General features: G+C 38.3%; 2 protein-coding genes across 12 annotated transcripts in view; one reads left to right on the top strand and one right to left on the bottom strand.

Moving 5' to 3' along the window:
- The window catches only part of c2cd5 (C2 calcium dependent domain containing 5), a 33,240-nt gene extending 19,915 nt beyond the window's left edge, over positions 1-13,325 (bottom strand). For 4 of the 11 annotated variants that reach the window (XM_041996856.1, XM_041996862.1, XM_041996859.1 and 1 more), the window contains exons 1-10: positions 13,011-13,325; positions 12,446-12,548; positions 11,379-11,465; positions 11,078-11,249; positions 10,894-10,989; positions 10,445-10,600; positions 10,117-10,348; positions 7,418-7,533; positions 2,806-2,894; positions 633-741 (exon numbers count right to left, since the gene is read on the bottom strand). In XM_041996856.1, coding sequence (XP_041852790.1) covers positions 633-741; positions 2,806-2,894; positions 7,418-7,533; positions 10,117-10,348; positions 10,445-10,600; positions 10,894-10,989; positions 11,078-11,249; positions 11,379-11,465; positions 12,446-12,535 — 1,147 coding nt within the window. In that variant the 5' untranslated portion in view covers positions 12,536-12,548; positions 13,011-13,325. Of the gene's footprint in view, positions 1-632; positions 745-2,459; positions 2,496-2,805; positions 2,895-3,362; positions 3,588-6,629; positions 6,791-7,417; positions 7,534-10,116; positions 10,349-10,444; positions 10,601-10,893; positions 10,990-11,077; positions 11,250-11,378; positions 11,466-12,445; positions 12,549-13,010 lie in introns of all 11 variants that reach the window. The other 7 variants (XM_041996854.1, XM_041996858.1, XM_041996861.1 and 4 more) reach the window with 4 other exon arrangements.
- Positions 13,326-16,479: 3,154 nt separating this feature from the next.
- On the top strand, positions 16,480-19,191 carry tnni1c (troponin I, skeletal, slow c). Its single transcript, XM_041997333.1, has 7 exons — positions 16,480-16,576; positions 16,861-16,896; positions 18,118-18,159; positions 18,298-18,429; positions 18,525-18,614; positions 18,705-18,887; positions 18,974-19,191. The coding sequence occupies exons 4-7, from the start codon at positions 18,319-18,321 to the stop codon at positions 19,073-19,075; spliced, it is 486 nt and encodes a 161-aa protein (XP_041853267.1). The 5' UTR covers positions 16,480-16,576; positions 16,861-16,896; positions 18,118-18,159; positions 18,298-18,318; the 3' UTR covers positions 19,076-19,191.
- The last annotated feature ends 1,247 nt before the right edge of the window (positions 19,192-20,438 follow it).

The raw sequence follows: 20,438 nt of genomic DNA, 5'->3' as shown, positions 1-20,438 counted from the left end.
CAAGTTCAAAACAGATAACTGTTTTAAAAACATAAGACAGAAAAGCACAAAAGACACTACAGCACCTCATCATATCACCACCTGCAGACAACACCACCACACAAGTAGCAGGCAAAACACAAGAGCCATGCACCACTACTGCACCTCCCCCCCAGCACACAACATAGCAACCAGAGCATAAACACGCCGACACACACACACATAGCCATCAAGTGACCTGCACAAACACACACACACAAAAAATCAGCCAAAATACAAGGTGAAAGTTGCCTTTATCTATAAACAGTATGACACAGGTGATCAAAGCTGATCCACATATTTATTTCCATCAAAGTACATGTAACTGCACCCTATCAGTGTCAACAGGAACAGCTTTTACATGCTTTAGAACTCAGAAGTCTCTAAGATATTGTATTATCGCCTTCCTAAACAATCAAAACAGACCAAGACTAGGACCACACAGAAAACTGTGCAACACAAGGGGATAATGGGCAGCACTGACTAACAGCCAGTTGTAACAAGACCAGACACCCACATGACACCAGGTCAATGGAGGAGTGCACTTCTGTCATTTCACAGAACAATGGACAAGCTATATTAGGATTGTATGTGTTTCTGTGTGCTGAACTCACCGGGGTTGTGTATGCGGTCCAGTAATTTGACAGAGCGGGCGCTCACAACTCCACCAACGTGAACCAGGAAACCAGGAGGGAAAGATGTCAAGGTGAAGAAGGGGAACTCCTGCTAATAGAGAACGGCTGGGTCAACCACTGAGAGAAAAAACTCACTGGCTAATTATATTTAATGATAGCTCTTCGATTACAAAGTTATCTTCACGATTTCATTTTCTGGGTAATTTTTATAATTACTGAACTGTAAATAAACCAAGGACGGTATGATTTGCAAACTACTTAAAATTACATTTTGTATAAAATGCTAAAAAATACTGCACATTTTAATACTAAGATTTTTTTTAAAACTATAAGCTCATTTTTTATTGTTGCCAGCTAGAGATTTTAAAAAAGGTGAGACAAAGCAATGAAAATCTGGAGTCTTTTTTATGATTTAAAGAAACAGTTGCACTGCTAGCATCCAACAAACTAAATTGAATCTGCAAACAATTTCAGAATGCAATCTTATCACTGCTGTAAAATCAGGTAATATAATAAAAAACACTACGTAGACTCATAAACAACTAATAAAGTATTATCAAAACAGTTTGCTGTTGCACCCAACAAAGGGAAGTTTACACAAAATTACAAAAGTCTGGTTTTGGAGCTCAAGTGCTAAATAGCCTGGCAGCTGTCCATCTTTCATAGTTTAGAGCATTATAAAGTGTAAAATATGGCCCATACTTTTGAGTAGTTCCCAAACACCTGGTGTGTATCAGAGGAGGTGTCTGCCTCTTCCCACTTTTCTGCTGCTAACATTTATTTTCAAAATGAGCATATAGTTTTCAAAAAGAGGGACATTTCTTTTTCAAAACCTGTACAATGGTGGTATTTTCAGTTAAGAATAGGGTTTAATTCATTTGCAAATCATTGCATTATGTTTTTATTCACATAATAAAAGCATATCAACTATTTAAGAAACAAAGTTGTCATTGTAGACAGAAGTGATAAAGTTGGTTAAAGTGTGAGCATGCAGTAAAAACTGAGTGATGGAAAACCCTCATGCAAATTACTAGCTTATGCTCTCTAAACCCTAGATATTCCTAAGGTCTGGAGCTGAATGTGAAGAACACAAAGACAAAATAGTTTGTGACTCAGGATCAGTTTTCAGGTTTACATGCTTCTTTCTGTTTATTAAGAGGACAAATGGTTCTCTGTCTTCAGTCAAACCTGATGCAAGTCCATGCACTCACACACGATAGGAGCAGGAAATACTTGGACTGTAAGTTGGCACCACCTTTACAGAAATGTTTTGTAGGAAGTGGTGATTTTTAAACCATGCAGAACTGGTATGAGATGAATGGCTTTGGTAGAGTTATCAAGCAAGACTACCAACAATTTCTTTCTTGTCCAGTACTCCAAAAAGGAAGATGTCAACCAATGTGACTAAAAGCTCCTTCCACTCAGAGCAAGGAGGCAAGAATGAAGTGATGAGGTGAGTGTTCATTCCCGTTGTTGAAATAGGAAATCAAAATCAGACTCAGGAAAAAAGCCAGAAAGGAGGGAGGTGCTCTACATGAGTAATCAGAGGACACACGCACACAGTCAGAAACTCCCCTTCAGAATCAAAGGGAAGACAACTCCTAGCTTCCAGCCCTCTGCATAACATGTTTGTGACTCCATTGGGGATGTGGTGGGCGCAATGCCCACCACTACCCCTCTGAGATTTGCAAACAGCAGAGGAGAGTCAAGTTAGGAGTTGACTCAGACTGGGCAGTGGCCATCAGCTTGGTCAGGGCATTGGGAGAAAGGTAGGGAGTGAAAGAGTGTCACACTTATGGGACGTACCCTCGCGTTAAACAATAACCCAGAGGAAGACGCTCCCTGAGTAGCACAAGTAGTTAAGAGGACAGAAAAAGGGAACATTATTTGGTCTTAAACCGACCCATCCCCACTTCTACCTTACCAGTGCATATTAGAAATGTTTCACAAAGAATGCAGTTGTGTGAAAAGTATCACATGACCATTATTCAGACATCTGAGGCTGATATGCAACACAAACTGCATGGAATAGCATCAAATGTCTAACAGGTCATGCAGTTTATTACAATTAACAGTGCATTACAATCTCAGATGTCTGCATGTAAGGTAAGCAAAATACATGTGTAATTGTGAGGATTGTGTGTGTCCATACCCTCTGCTCGAGAGCCGTCTGAGTCTGCTGCCTGAGCAGAGTCTTCAGGGGTCCTGCTTCTTTCCCAGCGCTCCCCCCACTGCCCATTCCTGATCACAGAGAAGGGACTGGCTTCAGTTTTAACAATACACATACTAATGGACATGAAAGTAAACAAAACTGCCAGGCGATTACTTCATTAAAGCATTACCCGTTTAATGGCAAATCAAGGGAAAGTAACTGCTGGAGTCGCACACAACACATTAAATCCTTAAAAAATAAATAAATCTGTTCAATCCTCCTCCACGGAGCAGCTTATTCCTACCATTTTTCTAGGTGCATTGAGACAAACACATCAAACCACATGCTGGGGTAGGAAAATCCATCATAAGACTTAGGACAGTAATGTTGTTTCTGGGCATTTTCACCACACATGCTGAGTTATTGACTCTGCTAACACCATTCAGAAGGATGTGGGGGTGAACAGCTCTGATGTTGATCCAGTGTACAAGAGAGATGTCAATACTTCACTGCTCTAAGATTCTGTTTCTCCATAACACACAGCAGTCCTACTATACCGGAGGCTGCCAGCAGCAGGTCCTCTGTGAAAGACACGCTCTTTCTCAGCAAGGCAGAATCTGAATGGGCGGAGAAGGAAGGGAGCGGGGTGGTTGCTCTGAGGGCAGAGTCGTGACCATAGCCCGCTGAGCCAGAACCAGGAAGGGACAGAGTATCTGTGGAAAGGATGGGGGAGCTGGGGCAGAGGAAAATCCCACGCCTGCGTCCCACTGACTGGGGCTCCTCTATCCAGCAGAGAAATAGATGGAAGGTGCACAGAGAAAAACATATACATTGAGAACGGACAGGCAGAGAAATGAGGATAGTGGGCAGAGGATCAATAACCGAGTGTGGTCAGAAAACTGTGATGATGACAATGTGAAAACAAGCGCAAAGAGATGAAGCATGCAAAGTAGGGATGCCCCAGTTACCAGACAGGGGACTCAGACTGGAATCCCTGATGCTGACCTGATTAAGCAGATAAGCTATAATCATGACATAACTAATCCATGTGAAATAGTTTCATCGATGTCCTTTTTTTTTTTTGTTTTTTGAGTGGGAGGGGTCTAAAATAAATGGTCTGAAATAAAAAAAAATAAAAAATGTATGATTCCATTGAGTTCTTATAATGAAGTTCACATTGTGATTTTTACAAAGAAACTCAAATTAGGTCTCAATAATCTCAGTACAAGAATACAAAGAGGTGAAGCTTTGTATCCAACAAAGTAAAACATGTAACAGATAGCAATCAAATGGATAAAGCAGTTAGTTTCAGAAATATTTGGACACTGACAGAACCTTATCAAAATAGCTTCAGTTACAGTTATGTAATGAATATGGACTTTAGGTTCAGGCCTTCAGCTTTAATTTGAGGAAACTTGTTTTGTAACTGGAGAAACAGTTCAGATATTCTTTCACTTTAAGATGCAGCTCTCTCCTCGCAAAGGACTTAAATGAAACTGGACAACTAATACAAAAGCTTTTTCGTGGACAAATACAGACAATGACTTGAATTTTCCTTCATCGATTAAGCAGGTATAAAGGTTTGGAGTTAATGTGGAATTAATCTTTAGAAACGCTTGTTATGAACTTATAACATGTAGTCGAGAAGAGAGCTCTAAATCTAAAACAGAGGCTGAAAAAGCTCAACAAATCCATTAGGGAGGACAATGGAAACATGAATCTTGACCAAATGAGAAGCTTGATACATGCTGCCAAAAAAAACAAACACTAGTTTGATAACATAAAGAGGTCTGTGCCTTGGTGAGAGCAGTGGTGTACGATTGCTGTTGTGTCAAGGAAACCCCTTTTAAAACATCTGACCAAGAGCAAAACATTTCCTTATCTAAGTCTAGACTAAAGAGCAGACATCATGACAGGAAAAGATCTTACCACAAGAAAAACTATTTTGTAAGTCAAGATTAAATTAGCCAGAAATAATTTCAAAGTCAGACCAGTACTGAGAGAGTGTTCTTTTAACAGGTAAAACAAAAATTAACCTGAGCCAGAATGACAAGGAAAAAGGCTCATGATCCAAATCACGACCTCACTGGTGAAACGTGTAAAGGTGGCACAGGCATGAAGTATTTGCAAAGACACTGGGCTGTTAAGAGCTTATTGATAATCTAATAGACGAGAGAAGTAGGCTGTTCAGAGCCAACAAAAATGCAGCAATGCTTAATGGACAGTGGTTTAAAGTACGCATGGATAATGGCTCAAAATATACTGCAAAAGCAGCCCAGAAAACTTCAACATAAAAAAGTTAAATATTCCCCACCGGACAAGTCAGTCATGATATTTCAACCTCATAGGGCTGCATTTCACTTGCTGAAAACCTAAACTGCAAGCCAAAAGACCCACAAACAACAATTTAAGAGCACTCTTACAAAGTATAACAAAAGAGGAAAACCTCTTTAGTAATGTCCATGGGTCCACACTTCAGGTGTTTAGAGGCAAAATAGTCCAAACATTTCCTTCATCTATCTAAGGTTTATCAGGACTGGGGAGCTCCCTGAAAGACAACATACCTACTAGTTTTTTTTTTCCTCTCACTGCATTTTTGCACTGCAGGTTACAGTGATGTAAAGGCAAGGCAGCATTTGGTTGACCATTCTAAAGTATCAGATATTTCCCTCTATGTTTGGAAAGTTCATTCTCTGAAACAGGATCTACAACAGATCCCAATAAATTAATTCTATAAACTGATCAGTCACTCTTCATATGATACAGACATAAAAAAGATGAGGGACTCCCTGCAACAAGATTAAGAACAATGAAAGGTTCTTGTAGTCTCTAATAAGGGGTCTTGACAAAATATGTTAAAATCATCAGTCATTATGGTTATGTTAATTTGTCCACTTAAACTATTAGTTATCACCCATCCATTTTTTTGTATCACTAATTGCAATTCAGTCTTGCAGGGAAGATGGAGCCAATATTATTTTAATTTCCCTCAAGGGCTAAATAAAGTTTTTTTCATTTAATACATTTTAGGCCCTGACAAAAAGGGTTAAACAAATTTATGGATGTAATTCCCAATTTCTTTTTCTTCAATTTAGATGAACTTTCAGCTTTACAGTTATATTTTAAAGTCAATATTCATTATATACAAACTTTAACTTTAATGTTTTGGCAACGAGCCAAAACGACAACAAAAATGTGTCAGTGTCCAAATAGTTTTTGGGCCGGAACGTACACTGTATGGAAAAGTAGTAGAAAAATAGGAGACATGAGAAAGAAAGGAAGTGGAAAAGTTGGAAGGGAGTGCGGGATCTAACGACAGACTGCTGGTCCAATCCTCCCATTTTTCAGGCTAAACAGCACTTATTGCTGAGCTGTGTTAAAATGTGTGAGTACCAGAGTTCAACCAAACTTACCATTTTCTTAGTAAAGGCTACTAATGAAGAAGTGACCTCAGATCAACAACAGCCACCTCTGGAGACACAGTGCTTCTAACACCACAAAAACAGAGGGGAAGAACCGATACAGAGATCTGGTTCATCTTACACTATAATGATTGTGGTTTTTTTTTTTTTGGTTTTTTTTTGTGGTGTTAAAACAAAAAGACACACCAGGCCACTGGAAACAGGTGGGGGTGCTGGGAATGGCCAAATAAAATGTTTACAACACAATTTACAACAAAATAATGCTCAACTCAAACACTGAAAAGTTTAAATATACATACAAACAAAATCAAAACAAAAACCATCACCATAGCAGCACCAAAAGGTGTAGGAGAGGGGCGGGATGATAATGAGAGAGGGGTGGGTGGGGTAGATTTTTCTTACCCGTCTTGGGCGTCAAACTGAGGTCTGTGTCTGATGATGAAGACTGGCGGCTGCATGGCTTGGAGGGAGAGAAAGGGGGAGGAGAGGAAGAGGAGGTGGGAAGGGCTCTGAAAGGGGTAGGCGGGCCGGAGGACGAGGGCAGATCCTCACCAAATACCGGCCTGCCAGGAGAACATGACACACACACACACACGTCAGTCATCTCACCCTCTGAGAGTATGTCTGTGTGTGTGCGTGTGCACATAATGTCCAATGTTGGTCCAAAGTGGGGAAGGTGACTTTTTAATGTGTAATGTGTGATGTGTTTGCTTTGGGTGAGGTGTGTTTGATGAGCTACGGATGGCTAGAAACTAAAAAGCAAGCATGGAAAGCAAAGGGAAACAACAGAAAAAAGCGCACACAAATTAAGTTACAGAAAGCAAAAAACAAAAGGGTCAAACTTAATAGAGGATGACAAGCTGAAGCATGTGTCCCAGCAGAGTGAAGCAAAGGTCAGGAGACTGTAGAGAGATCTCAAGGTCCCTCTTCAGAAGGTAACATGATGCAGATGGGAATTTGACCGCCCAACTCAATATAACTGGTAAATCTCCAGAAGGATTCGAAGTCAATTTTACCATTTGGCCTTTCACAAAAGGGTATACAGCTCCTTCTTTATGCCGATAAGCCTGTCTACACTAGCAACTATACAGATTCAAAATAAAGCACTCTCACTTTTCCCATAAATAAACACATCATTTCAAATTTCCTGATGTTCTCCTGCACTGATCAGCTTCCCTGCCTCTGCGTACCAGTGAAGATGAGTGTGGGAACAGAGACAGAGAAGTTCTGGGACAGTCTCTGGGAGCTGCAGGCTGAATGCACGGGGCTGTTGTGGGTGGAGCGGCATCCGTGGGCAAGGGGAGACCTGGGCCAATCAGCACACAGAAAGAAAGAGAAAGAGAGAGATAGAAAGAAAGAAAGAAAGAAAGAAAGAAAGAGGAAAAAGAAGAAGACGCAGGAACAGTGTGGACAAGTCAGAAATGCCCCCATCCGAATGTAGGCAGAGAGGAAGAAAGAGATGCACACAAGAACCAACAACATTGAAGTTGATTGAAAAAAAATAGATTAAAAGGAAAAGAACAGCAAAAAGAGGGCTTATTTTTGCTCCCACTTTTTGACCTGTTTTATTTAATTTAAAGTCATGAGACAGAAAGACACTGGAAACTCATGCTGAGCATACAGCTGAAGATTTCAGCCACAAAAAGGAGGGATGCAAACAATGGCCCAATAAAGCCTGCTTTGAAAATGTTTAAAGATGGATCAGCAGATAGAGATAAAAACCTACTCTTAGTAAAACAAATTAGCAATGTCAGAAAAGTAACATATCAACATATCAATATTTTATGTTCTGAACTTTCCATTGTACAGATATCTGAAGACCTTTTTTGTCAATCTCTCATTGAGACTGAATAAATTAATCCTAATATACTAAACGGAAATTATTACACGAGAGCTGCTGGTGCTAAAAACGAACATTAAAAAAAGGTAAAAAGTATTTAGCTCTCATATCTTAGTTATCAGAACTTTAATTCACTGAACTTTTTTAAAAAGAAACATGCTTTGAACTGGAAGCCATCTTTATTTCTCATTTTCATATTAGGAACAATAATTCTACCTCAAACGGAAAGAGAAATATCCAGTTTCTGCATAATCAGACTAGAAATCTTGGGTATATTTTTTGTCATTCCTCTTAATTTTGAACATCATTAAAAGCAATTTTTTGGTAAATTTATACATTTCACCTCTCATCATCAAAGGTTTTTAAAACCTTGATACAGACAGACAATCTCACCTACAATTAAATGGAATAAATGTAAATCAGAGGAACACATGCCCTGAACTGCAGTTGTGTTTGCAGTAATTGGACCAAAATCAAAAACAAGTCACTAAAGGTTTGACAAAGAGAACCATGCAAGGGGACACACTATCTAGAAGCAGAGCTAACTCAGGGCCTGTTCCAGAAAAGAGGTTCTACTAACTCTGAGTCTCAAAAAAAAGCCCTGAGCTGAGCAACTGAGTTTTTGGTTTCAGAAAAGCTGCTGTGAGTTGGTTCAATCAACTTTACCCAGGGTTGGGAACCACAACTAAAAGCAATTATCAATAGAGCACTGATACCTGTACTCACCTTAGCAATCTCTGACAAAAAGCTAGTTCTTTTACCAGATTGGAGTGAGGGGTTCTTATTGAAGCATATGAGCAATACAAAGAGATATTTCGTAAAGAAGGGAGCATTGCTGCTGCTGCTAAGGAGAGAGAGAAGCATCGTAGAATAAAAACTGAGTCAACATGGAAACTGGAATCCACTGGTCCACTGACTGAATGTTTAACTTCATTAAAACTGCAGCCTGTGGGCTCAAATATTTGTGAAAAGAACAAAATCTAAATTCTATATAGATTTAATACTACTGGGGAAAAACATAGAGGAAACTGAAGATGAATTATAGACATCTTTGAGAAAGGTTATGTATTGTCCTGGACCATGTTTCACACTCACTGATACACAAATATTCAGTAGCTATTTCTACATCTCGTGATTTAAACCCACAACAAATGCTGCTTTTAACTCACACAGTATATGTCCTCTCACCTAATATTCTCATGAGGAGACCCAGTCTGCTGGGATACTGGAAGGAGGCCACCAGCAGATCTCTACCCATCACACATTTATGGAGGTTTGACTTCAGATGTGTGAGGACTTTCCTCATGACTTGACATACTGTTGTCTCTATAAAATGTTCTGTGTTGCCAACGTTATAAAGAAAGATCCCATTTACAAAAGAAAATTAAAGCGTATGGCAGCACAAAGTAGAAATATTGCTGTTACATCATCCCGTGTCCGCCATGTGCCACGTTGGATACGTTATGGACAACCCCGTCTGACAGCTGCTTCAGGTGGGAGGAGATGGTTAGAAACTCAGGGTTTTTTTTTTATGGTGAACCTGCCAGACTCAGAGTAAGACTTACCTCGCTTTTTGGAACAGAATCCCAGAGTTTTGCTCAACTCAGAGTTAACATACTCCAGAGGTTCAACATAACACACTTTCTGGAAAAGGCCCCGGTGTGCTAAATACAACACCACACTAAAACATGCAGGGAAAGCAGACAGCCATGCAGGAGCAGCTTAAAAGAGCAGACAAGACTAGAGGGCAGCTGAGGATGATCTGTGTGTACTGTACATGTGTGTGTCTCAGGTTATGTTGTGTGCTGTAAAATTTTACAATGCAATACAGAAAACACAACAGACTCATAAAATTTGAAGAGGAATCCTAGATACTGAGACACACACAGAGCTAACAGCTGAACTAAACTGACATCCAGCGCATTTCATTTGCACACTCTCCCTCTCATGCACCGACTGCTCATCTTCCCCAATCACACAAATTAGATCTGCAGTGAAACTTGCACATAAACAGAGATGTCCATGCTTGAGATGTTGGTTTATACTCACTCCTTTCCCTCTTTAGAAGGGGAATTGCAGGCATTGGAAGCAGGAGCTGTGTTAGGGTGAATGTGTGTGTTCAGGATGCTTCCAGAGCTGAGTTTTTCCAGTGTGCAGGCTGTACCTATGGCCCGGACCACCAGGCCTGACTCCCCCTCAAGATCAAAACACTGCAAGTAGCCCACCACTGCATTCCCACCCATCTCCAGTACCTTCAGTCCTATTTTCCTCTGCAGCTCTCCTGAAAAGAAGCAACACACAGTCATGTTAACAAAGAAAAAAACAAACAAAAAAAACTGTTGGTCCAATAAGAGCGGATTAGTGTTAACTTTCCTACCAGACATGAGAGAGATGAGTCTCTGACGAGCTTCATTGGAGGCCCGGGGGGTTCTTATACGGTCTATCCACTGATACTCTGGGTCTTCATTCACCACCAATTCCTCAACAAACCCATGCACCATTGCTGCCCGGTAGCCCCGTGGAATGGATGTGGCTGATAGTCAAATTTAAACCACCACACAGTCAAAGAAGTTAAGAATCAGTTAGAAAAGTTCCTCTAAAGCATTTCTTCAGCTGTGATTCAGTTTTAGCAGATTCAGCTCTGTAGCAGTTTGGGCTCTTATAATTTACCAACTATGAAAATGGCATGCCTACAAGATATAAAAAAAAAACAAAATTATGTCTTCAGACTTGGCATCTTCCATGCCTGCTGTGTGACTACAAAATGCTAATAATGTTTACGAATAAATTAGGATCAACTGAGAACCAAAGTCACATCAGACATACTGCAGAAAAACTTGACCCCGCATGACGACTGTCTGAACCGGTTCAAATCGTTGAAAAGCTCCACTTTGACAAGGACATTTATCTCTCCTCGAATACCTAATGGGAAATAATAAAAGGAGATGCAATGCAATAAGAAACTAAACCTATTAAATTTAGGGTTATCATATAAAGATGAGTACTGTACCATGGATGGTATCATAGATGGGAAACCAGCCTGAGATGACAGAAGCGGCCTCAGTACACAGTAATGGGTCAATGTCAATGTAAACTTTCCCTATGGCATCATTAGCACTGTAAGTGTCATGGTCCAATACTGTGATCTGTAAAGGCTCATCCTGCAAGTCCTCGTCATCAACCTAGATAAGAGAAAGTGAGCACTCTTACAAGAAATACAGAAGTCTAATGGAATTCATCAATATGCCACTATGTATTAAACAATACCACCAATATCTGCTACAGATAAAAATGGCTCAAGGTCATTTTACCTCAAATTTGAACCATTCAGAGTTCCACTGAGGATTAAGTGACTTGGGACAGACATCCGTTTTAAAGGTTGTGTTTCCAAACTTGACCTGAGAAATAAAAGTGTAAGCCAAATTTACAGAATACAATATAAACCCTGCAATAAATTTAATCCTTCCACTAAACTGAAGACAGTACTTAGATGCCAACAACTGTATTTCAAAAACAGATGGAACACAGGGAACAACAAACTAAAAGGCTGTATGATGCTAAGAGCAAAAGATAAATAAATAAATAAGCCACACATATAAAATGCATTGATTGCAAACAGTTAATATGAATGGGTTTATCAATTCAGCATGTAAATTTATTAATCAAGGGTACAAAACATAAAATCATGTAAAAAATGTGGTGAAATCTATACAAGGAAGTTAAATGACAAGAAGCGGATACTAAATATCTGATTTAGAGATTGTGAAGCAGCACTATATTAAGATCAGACATGTTTCTGAGAAGGAAATGGCTGCACAGATTCAGGAACACTTTTGAACATCATTTTCAGTGAACAGAGCTTTTATGTCACTCACATAAAGATATACTATATATATATATAATACAATTCCAAAACACTGCCACATATTTAGGAAAATTATCCATAGGGTACAAATTCTTTGTTTTAAATTTATAAATATTGCATGCTGCGAGCTCAAAACCAGAAGAACCCTCCAGCTGATGATCAGCGCACAGTTCAAAGGTTATAATCCATAAAAATATTATAGGTGACTTTCTGTCTACAACCACATCATTGATGCTTCATGAATGTGAAAACATTTTGTTTTTGGAATTACAGAAGTTGATCCCCTGAGTTCTTAAGTAAGATGAGACTGAATGATGAACATTTCCGTCTAATATAAAATCTAAATGAGCATTTATTAAAACAATACAATCTCTAACTTTCAGCATTTTTATGGACAACTGCAGTAATGTGCCAACCGTATGGGACAATGGAACTATACAATATCAATATTGTTTGGAAAAAATATGTGTGTATGTTTACACGTTGCTTTACGCACTCTGCGTCTTCTCTTACCTCTACAAAGGCATCAGTGAGGTCACTGGCTCTGTCCATCACAGGCAAGTGGCGCCCTGCCACAATTTTGGCCTTTAGTTTCCCAGGCATGATTTAAGTTTATCTGCAAACACAAATAAACGACAACAATTAAAGTATTTTAGGCTTTACAGCTGACAAGTGTCGCAGTCAACGCGGCACTCACTAATGATAGTAAAACTACAGGGTGGTCATGCTGTTGACGTTGTAGGGAGTCTTTCCTTACATTTCCAAGCTCACTAGCAAATAAGCTAACATTTCTCAGCTAAGCAAAGTTCAGCCCAAATTTAAACAGCATACAGACTCAGTCTGTGGTGATATATTAAAACGCCGTTTATAGACACGACAACGCCCTTCAGTTCGCTCGATTATGTTAGCAAAGCGTGGCTAGCATGTAAAGCCACTTAGGTTAACTGCATTGCAGTCAGAATCTCGTTAGCTCTAGTTACCTGATCGGCCATGTTTATACAACCATCCCCACAAAGCTACCACCTATGCTACAACAAAATAGGTTTCCTGCACCCGTTGTAAACAGTGTCATCCTTACCAATGCTACAATATCATCAGACAGCTGTCTGAGCAGAAGAAGCCTCGTTTTACACAGACATTTCTTTTGACAGCCCACCGTTCGTCTGACCTCTGTGACTCTCCCATAACACGAGACGTTAGTTCCCAGTACACCACGCAAGGAAGTGTTGCTCAACTTAGAAATATTTACAAGCAAGTATTAGCACTAAATACATGAATATAGCGTTGCATGTGTGAAAATAACGTTACAAGCCACTAGGTATCGCACATGTTCCTGTTCGAGATGCATGGAAAACGGCTGGCTAGATAAGGATCGAGCTCGTGATGAATGAGTTTTCAGGGCATACTGTGTGCTGCCTTCACGTACACTTAGTAAAGTTGTAACTCACAATACAAAACTTACTCTGGTGTACAGTACCAACATAACATATACATAAAAGTGTTATTAATTGATAAGAATTACCTGAAGTGCATTTATGTAAATTGCATTTAAAATTTTGTAGCTGCATAGTAGCCAATGAGTGGAATAATTTTCTTGAAAGTACCGTAAAGATCTGCATTAAACATGCGCAACAGCCTAGTGTCACCTGCTTTCCAGGCTGCACTTGTCCGAAGAGGAAAATAAGCATTCACTGAGTTATTGGATTACAAGAGGAAGTTATTGTTTAACTAGATGGGATCACAATATCATTCCATACAAATAAAGAAATAATAACAAATTAGAAAGTTTCTGAATTTTTAATTAGCACAAAAGAATTAAATGTAACCTTTTAAAATGACAGGAAAAAACAAATAAGATACACAAATAAATAATACAATTCTCAATTACTGTGCCATAGACATCAAGAGATTTCTAAAAACATTGGTTAACACACTGTTACAATAAATGACACATTACTTGTTCCCAGCTATTTTTTCTTTCATGTTTCTTATAGCAACCACAGTATCCAGTCTGACCTCCAAACATACCAAAACTCCTTAGATATCCAATGACGTTTTATTGTGAATTGGAGCTGTCCAAATAAATAATGAAACTGAACTGAGTTTAATCAAATTGAATTGGAGGCATATGTGGAAAGTAAGCCCAATCAAAAAGACCCCACCCCACAACCCAAAAGGCCCAAAGTATCTATTTCTAACATCCTGATGCTGGACATTACAAAAAAACAAAACAAAAAAACAAAAACTGATTTTCTTTGTTCCCACCCTGATTGGTCAGAGCCATTTTGGCGCCACAAGGACCTTCTCATTACTGGAAAGTGGTGATAATGTTATGGCTGATATGTGTATAGCTATATTCATCTCAATGTTTCATTGCATTTTAAATTTGCTGCTGAGGTCTGTTTGTCATGTCAGCACTGTGCCAGGTGGATTTGTTTGAATTAAATCACAGAACTCACAGCCTGTCACCTCTGTCACATGACAGAAATCAGACTCGCTGGTATTTTTGGTCAGCATATACCAGAGAAGACAACATTCTGTACCATCTCTGGCATTAGATTAGGTCACAGATGCGTGACCAAACATGTGTTTTCAATGCAATGCTTGTTCTTTCTTATACATATTTTAAAGTGTAATTTTACATTTTAACTTAAATAGCTGCAATCTGTGCCACATTACCAGCAGCATGCTCACTGAAAGACATTAAAGACTGAGAAAAGGACAGAGATATGATATAAAACAAGGAAGGTGTCGATCTTAAAATAGATACAGTGCCAAAGCTACATTAGATATCTTGTGTCGTAAGCGACTACACTGAAGCCGTCTCTATATAAAACACCTGTTTTTGTTCCCATAGGCCCACAAAACATGTCATCACTCACCCAGAAATGAATCATGTTGGAGGTGACTGACACCAACAAAGTCAACACTTTCCAACCACTGAAGGACACTAACAGATGTATGGCGTGAAGTAGAAAAGTTAATTATAAAAGAAACTTTAGATCAAGATTTGGTTTTTGAAGTGGTTAAAACTGTGTCTTCACTTCAGCGAATAAAATAAAACCACATGGCATTTGTGGGTTGACAAATGTAATTGAAACAATACTCTTTACAGTCATTGCATTTGGATTTCTCTATGTATTGCATGAACATATGCATTTTAGTTCTTACATTTGTTCATAAAATTAACAAAGATGCAAATGTTGTCCATCAATGTCCAAGGAAATAATTTTAAAGATATGCAACACAAGAGATACTGTTGTAATGACCAAATATCAATTAAACAAATGCTTTTTTCCTAAACAAGCACAGTGTTGCAGAACACCAGCTGCCAGTTCATGCAGATTGCCTGCACATAATGTAAATTTCACTTTGGTATAATTCTGGGGGGGGGGGGAGTTGGTCTGACAGTCAAGTGACTAATAAATATTTATCCAAGAAGATAATTACTACTCTTTTTTTTTTCTTTTAGCACCACAAGTTTTCTCTTTTGTTTTTGTTTGATTGCCTTAGTGTATGGTATTTTCTATGCCTTGCCTCACCAACATCCCCTGTGTCTAAATGTGGTTTTAGAGCTGATTTCACCCCATATGGTCGACACATTGCTTCAAAATATTTTTAATTATTATGTAATTTGGAATAAGATGAGATTTTTCCATTTTTAATCTTTATTTCCCTCTTTTAGGCATCTTACAGATTAATCCGACCTAGTTTTGATAAAGAGCTGAGTGGGTGCACCGCATAGTGCGGATGGCAGACATAGCACTTGAAAGGTTGTTATTTACAGCAATGTGACATCTGCTGTTCAGCTGCACAAGGAGAAAGAGCATTTGTGTTTCTTATAACTGGCAGACACACAAAGGGCACAAAAATTTATATTTTTACAGAGGCTACTTGAGGTTGGGGCACATTATTTCTCTTGAAGAAAACAAACATGATCACAGATGAACAGCTGCATGGAATACGCATTTTGTGAAAAATATTGTACTTCTACCTCTCTGTTATTCCTCCCCGATGACACAAAGAGTTGAATTATATTGATTAGGATTCATCTGGTTTGTTGGTGGAACATTTTTTTAATTCGAGGTGGTGATATCATAAGACTCTAAAGAGGTTTTGAGTTAACAAGTGGGGCTTTTCTACTAATCCCGATGACAGACGAATATTTTCTGACTGACAACTGGGTGGTGCCAAAGGACCAGCTGTTGGAATAGCTAGAAAAAAAAGAAGATATCTTACAATGTACCTATATCAGCGTACCTAAAACCCAGAATCAAAACAAAATTATACTTTACCTTAACTCTTTTGATAAAGAAGATAGTAAGAAAATGTGGAATTAGCATGTTGATAAGAAAGATGAGGGGGGCTTGAAAATCCAAATGAGCTCCCAGAAGTTATTTGACACTTTTTAAATTGGATTTTGTGATGTAGTGATACATCTTCTCAATAGAGGCTCTTTGCTCTTCAAGTCTTAGTATAAAAGGCACATGCAGTTAAATGTAACTCTGATGTTATATTCCTGTGAAGTAATTTTGTTCTGAGGGGTTTATTTACTGCTAATCTCTGGACTGTTTTTTATTTTATTTGAAATCAAAAACAGTTTAACTGTTCTTTTCCCAGAGGACCAGCATGTCTGATAAGTAAGTTCTGTAATCACATAAAGGTTTTGTTTTCTTTTTCTTTTTTTTACCCCCAGAGTGTTTACTGGCCTGAGAGGCATTTCACCTAATAACTATGTCTTTTGTTTGTGTTTCAATATCTTCTTCTTTTTGTATCCTTCCTGTGTGGTCCAACAAATTGCCTATTGCCATCACAGTTATGTAAGTTGCATCCTGCATGACTCAGTGTGGTTTTCAAGCTAAATCATTGTATAAAATGATTAAAAGATAGTTTCTATGGTTTAAAAATCAAGGGTTCTTTGTTTTCAGTATCCAACACCCACTCCCCCAAAGGCAGAAGGAAAGGTAATAATATTTAACTGACCATTTAAATACGGAGGACACTTCTGTTGTGCTAACCTGTCAAGAAATGTGTTGCCATTTTTTCTAAGTTTTCACTCTTTTCCAACTAAGAAAATGGTTAATGCCAGCTTGATGAAGCACAGTCTGTAAAGTTAATCTTATTTGATATGATGTAATATATTGTGAAGTGCATATTCAAACCCACATTCTGCATGTTATCATGATTTGCATTAATTTCTTTTCAATTTTTCAAGTGCAGAGTTTTTTTTTGTTTGTTTGTTTGTTTTTTTTGTTTTTGTTTTTGTTTTTTGTTTTTTTTTGTTTTTTTTTTTGGGTTCTTGTTCTTGGTTTAGCCTGCTTTAAAACCACATGACCGAACTTTGGCAGATTTTCTCAGTAAAGTGTCCCCTAATGACAGCTAATTCAGCATTCATCTTGAATCCTACCTCTCCTCTGAGCTCTCTGCAGCCAGTAAAAGACACTCCAATGTTTACTCTTATCTTATCTCTGCTCTCTCTGAATTACTCTTTCTTTTCTTTGCTTCCTTCAATACTGCCCTCTGGCATTTCTTTGATGAATCAGCCATGGTGCATGCTCAAAAGGGTCAGTGCATATCCAGCTGCTGGCATGTGGCATGGTGCTGCAAAGCTAAATGCTGCTGTAAAGTGACTGTCCAAGAAAAATAATTGTGAAGTGCAGTTTCTCATATTCAAGGTACTGCTGGGCAACAATGGTTCAAGGAATGTACACAATAAATGTCACTGCACCATCAAAAATAGCTCGAAACACTGATTTTCAAGGTTAGAAAATTAGTTGTACTTTAAAACTTCAGTAGTTCATTATTTTCCTCAGTCGTCAGAGACTGACAGATCTGGGTGGAATCAACAATCTAATTTTTATCCCATTATGATATGATCGATTCCTTTTATAATAATTGTTATTATTATTATTGTTATTATTATTTTATACTGCGACAATGTATAGTAATTTCCCTTTGGGGATTCTTGAAGTATTGTTCAATTGTCATTTTAATAACAGTGGAGATGTATGTCATATTTCCCAATGATATTACCCAAGGGAATGTGTAGAATAGAAGTGGTCCCAGTCCAAAGTCCTGTGGAACGCCATAACTAATGAGCAAAAGTGGAGGACACATTATTTGCATCTATAAACTGTAGTCTACTGTGATGTGATGTAATGTGTCATATTGTGTATCATTTACAGCCAAAATGCAAGATCTCTGCATCACGCAAGCTTTCATTAAAGGTAAAGAGTTGATATGTAAAACACGCATGACTTTGCACATCAGTTCATGATAAATACATAAGACTTAAAATAAGAAATTTCATTGCAACAACTAAAAGGAAAATGATGAACAGATTGCAACACCTTTACCTTACACAGATCCTTCTGCTGGCTCGTGCAATGGAGGACTTGGAGGCAGAGAAGGCTGCATCCGAGGAGGAGAAAGTTCGTTACCTGGGAGAGAAGATTCCACCTCTGCAGCTAAGTGGTTTAAAAATGGAAGAACTGCAGGTCAGAGATACATACAAACAATCTGAGGACATAAAACATAAAGTGTCATGGCCCTGAAAAACTAACCATGATTCTTTTTTTCTCTTTTTTTGTAGAAAGTCTGTAAGCAGATGAATGAAAAGATTGAAGCTGTAGATGAGGAGAGGTACGACTGTGAAGCCAAAGTGATAAAGAACAACAGAGACGTATGGGCACAACATCAACACACATAGCACATTGACACACATAAAGGTTTTAACCAGAAATAATTCAGTCAAGTTTTTCACTATCTCTAGATCAATGAGCTGAAACTAAAGGTGCAGGACCTTGGAGGGAAGTTTAAGAAACCGGCACTGAGGAAAGTGAGAGTTTCAGCAGATGAGATGTTAAAAGCTTTGTTTGGATCCAAAAATAAGGGTTCTATGGACCTAAGGGCCAACCTCAAATCTGTGAAGAAAGAAGACATTAAACAAGAAAAGGTATGAACGTACCATCACACATAAGCCAGTCACTTTTTATAAGAAAAAAAAATCTAATGGTCTGAATGTGGGATGTGAAACTTTAGGAGCTGACAATGGAGGTGGGTGACTGGCGGAAGAACGTGGAGGCCATGTCGGACATGAAAGGCAGGAAGAAAATGTTTGATGCTGCTGGCGGTGCTGTGTAGAAGAACTTCTTTGTTGCACCCATGCATGATATATCCATGAAAAGGATCTGGCTTTGAAATAATTTTTGTCAGTGACATTTCTGTCTTTTTGCAGAGGTGTAGAAACGTGTCTTTGAACTTTTTATTTTGTTCCCATCAATTTCATTAATAAAATAAGCAAAAGTACACACAATAAAATTTCCCAACAATGTAACAATGCTATGTACAAAGATTAAATTAATGTTTGGATATGACCTCAACTTTTAGATTGCTTTTACATCCTGACAGCAAATATGAAGCTAAAAACAGTTCTACAGCTATTTGAACTATTTGACTTGTTGGATATGACCTGAGGGATTATACACTCATAAAATAAAAATATTTCATTTGTAATTGCAGAACACTCGACATTGTCCTTTTACACAGTTATCAAAGTGTCACAGCTGTTTTTCAGTGTGTCTTAGCTAAGTTATACCATTGACTTACGCTGCCAACAGATATATTTTCTGTCAGAGCGAGGATATACTTAGTCTTTTCTTTTGCCTGGAATGAATTCCTCTCCACTAATAAACACTAAACATTGTCACACACACTAACGGTTGTCCTTGGTCTGACATCAAAGAGTGTCAGGAGGTTGAATGATGGGGGTAAAGGGACAGAGTCAACAACCTTCAAAGAATTTGAGAGAGCCATAAAGCATCTGTGCATTTACAGTTTTGTGACTGTCTAAATGCCAATGTACACTCAGTTTGGAATTTCTATGGTACCTTTATTAGTCTACTGTTGCCAAAGATCAGAATTGTCCTCATGCACCAAAATTTTACAACAACTTGAGTAAAAGTTTCCATGAAGATCATGTTCGTAGTGGATCACGCATTACAATCCATGACACCTATTTATGAAATGCGAAGAATTATTCATGATAACATATTAAAATATAAAATAATATTTTTAATTTCAATTTAGCATTTATGATTTTTACCTTAGTGGTAAAATGACCACAGAGTTTCACGATGCTGTTTTTTTTTTTTTATTTAATGAACACATTGCCTGTGCACTTAGAATAGAATAGAAATACTTTATTATTCCCTTTGGAGAGTCCTCAGGGAACTTGACTGTTAATTTGACACGAAAGTATAAAATATGAAGCCTGGTCTATCTAGTATTGTACAGAAAACTTTAGCCACCATATTTATTTTCTCTGCCAAGGCTAGGGTCATGAATTCAGCAGAGTTGGTTTGTTTGTCTGTTAGCAACATAACTCAAAAATTTATGGACGGAATTTGATGACATTTTCAAGAAATCTTAGAAATGGAATAAGGAACAAGTGCTTAGATATTGGGGGTTATCTGGATCACTGCCTGGATCCTGGAATTTTTAAAGG

The sequence above is a fragment of the Melanotaenia boesemani genome, chromosome 10, assembly GCF_017639745.1.
Source record: "Melanotaenia boesemani isolate fMelBoe1 chromosome 10, fMelBoe1.pri, whole genome shotgun sequence".
In the NCBI taxonomy this organism is placed as follows: domain Eukaryota; kingdom Metazoa; phylum Chordata; class Actinopteri; order Atheriniformes; family Melanotaeniidae; genus Melanotaenia; species Melanotaenia boesemani.
The sequence above is the reverse complement of the archived record's forward strand: the minus strand, read 5'-3'. Positions and strand labels throughout refer to the sequence as shown.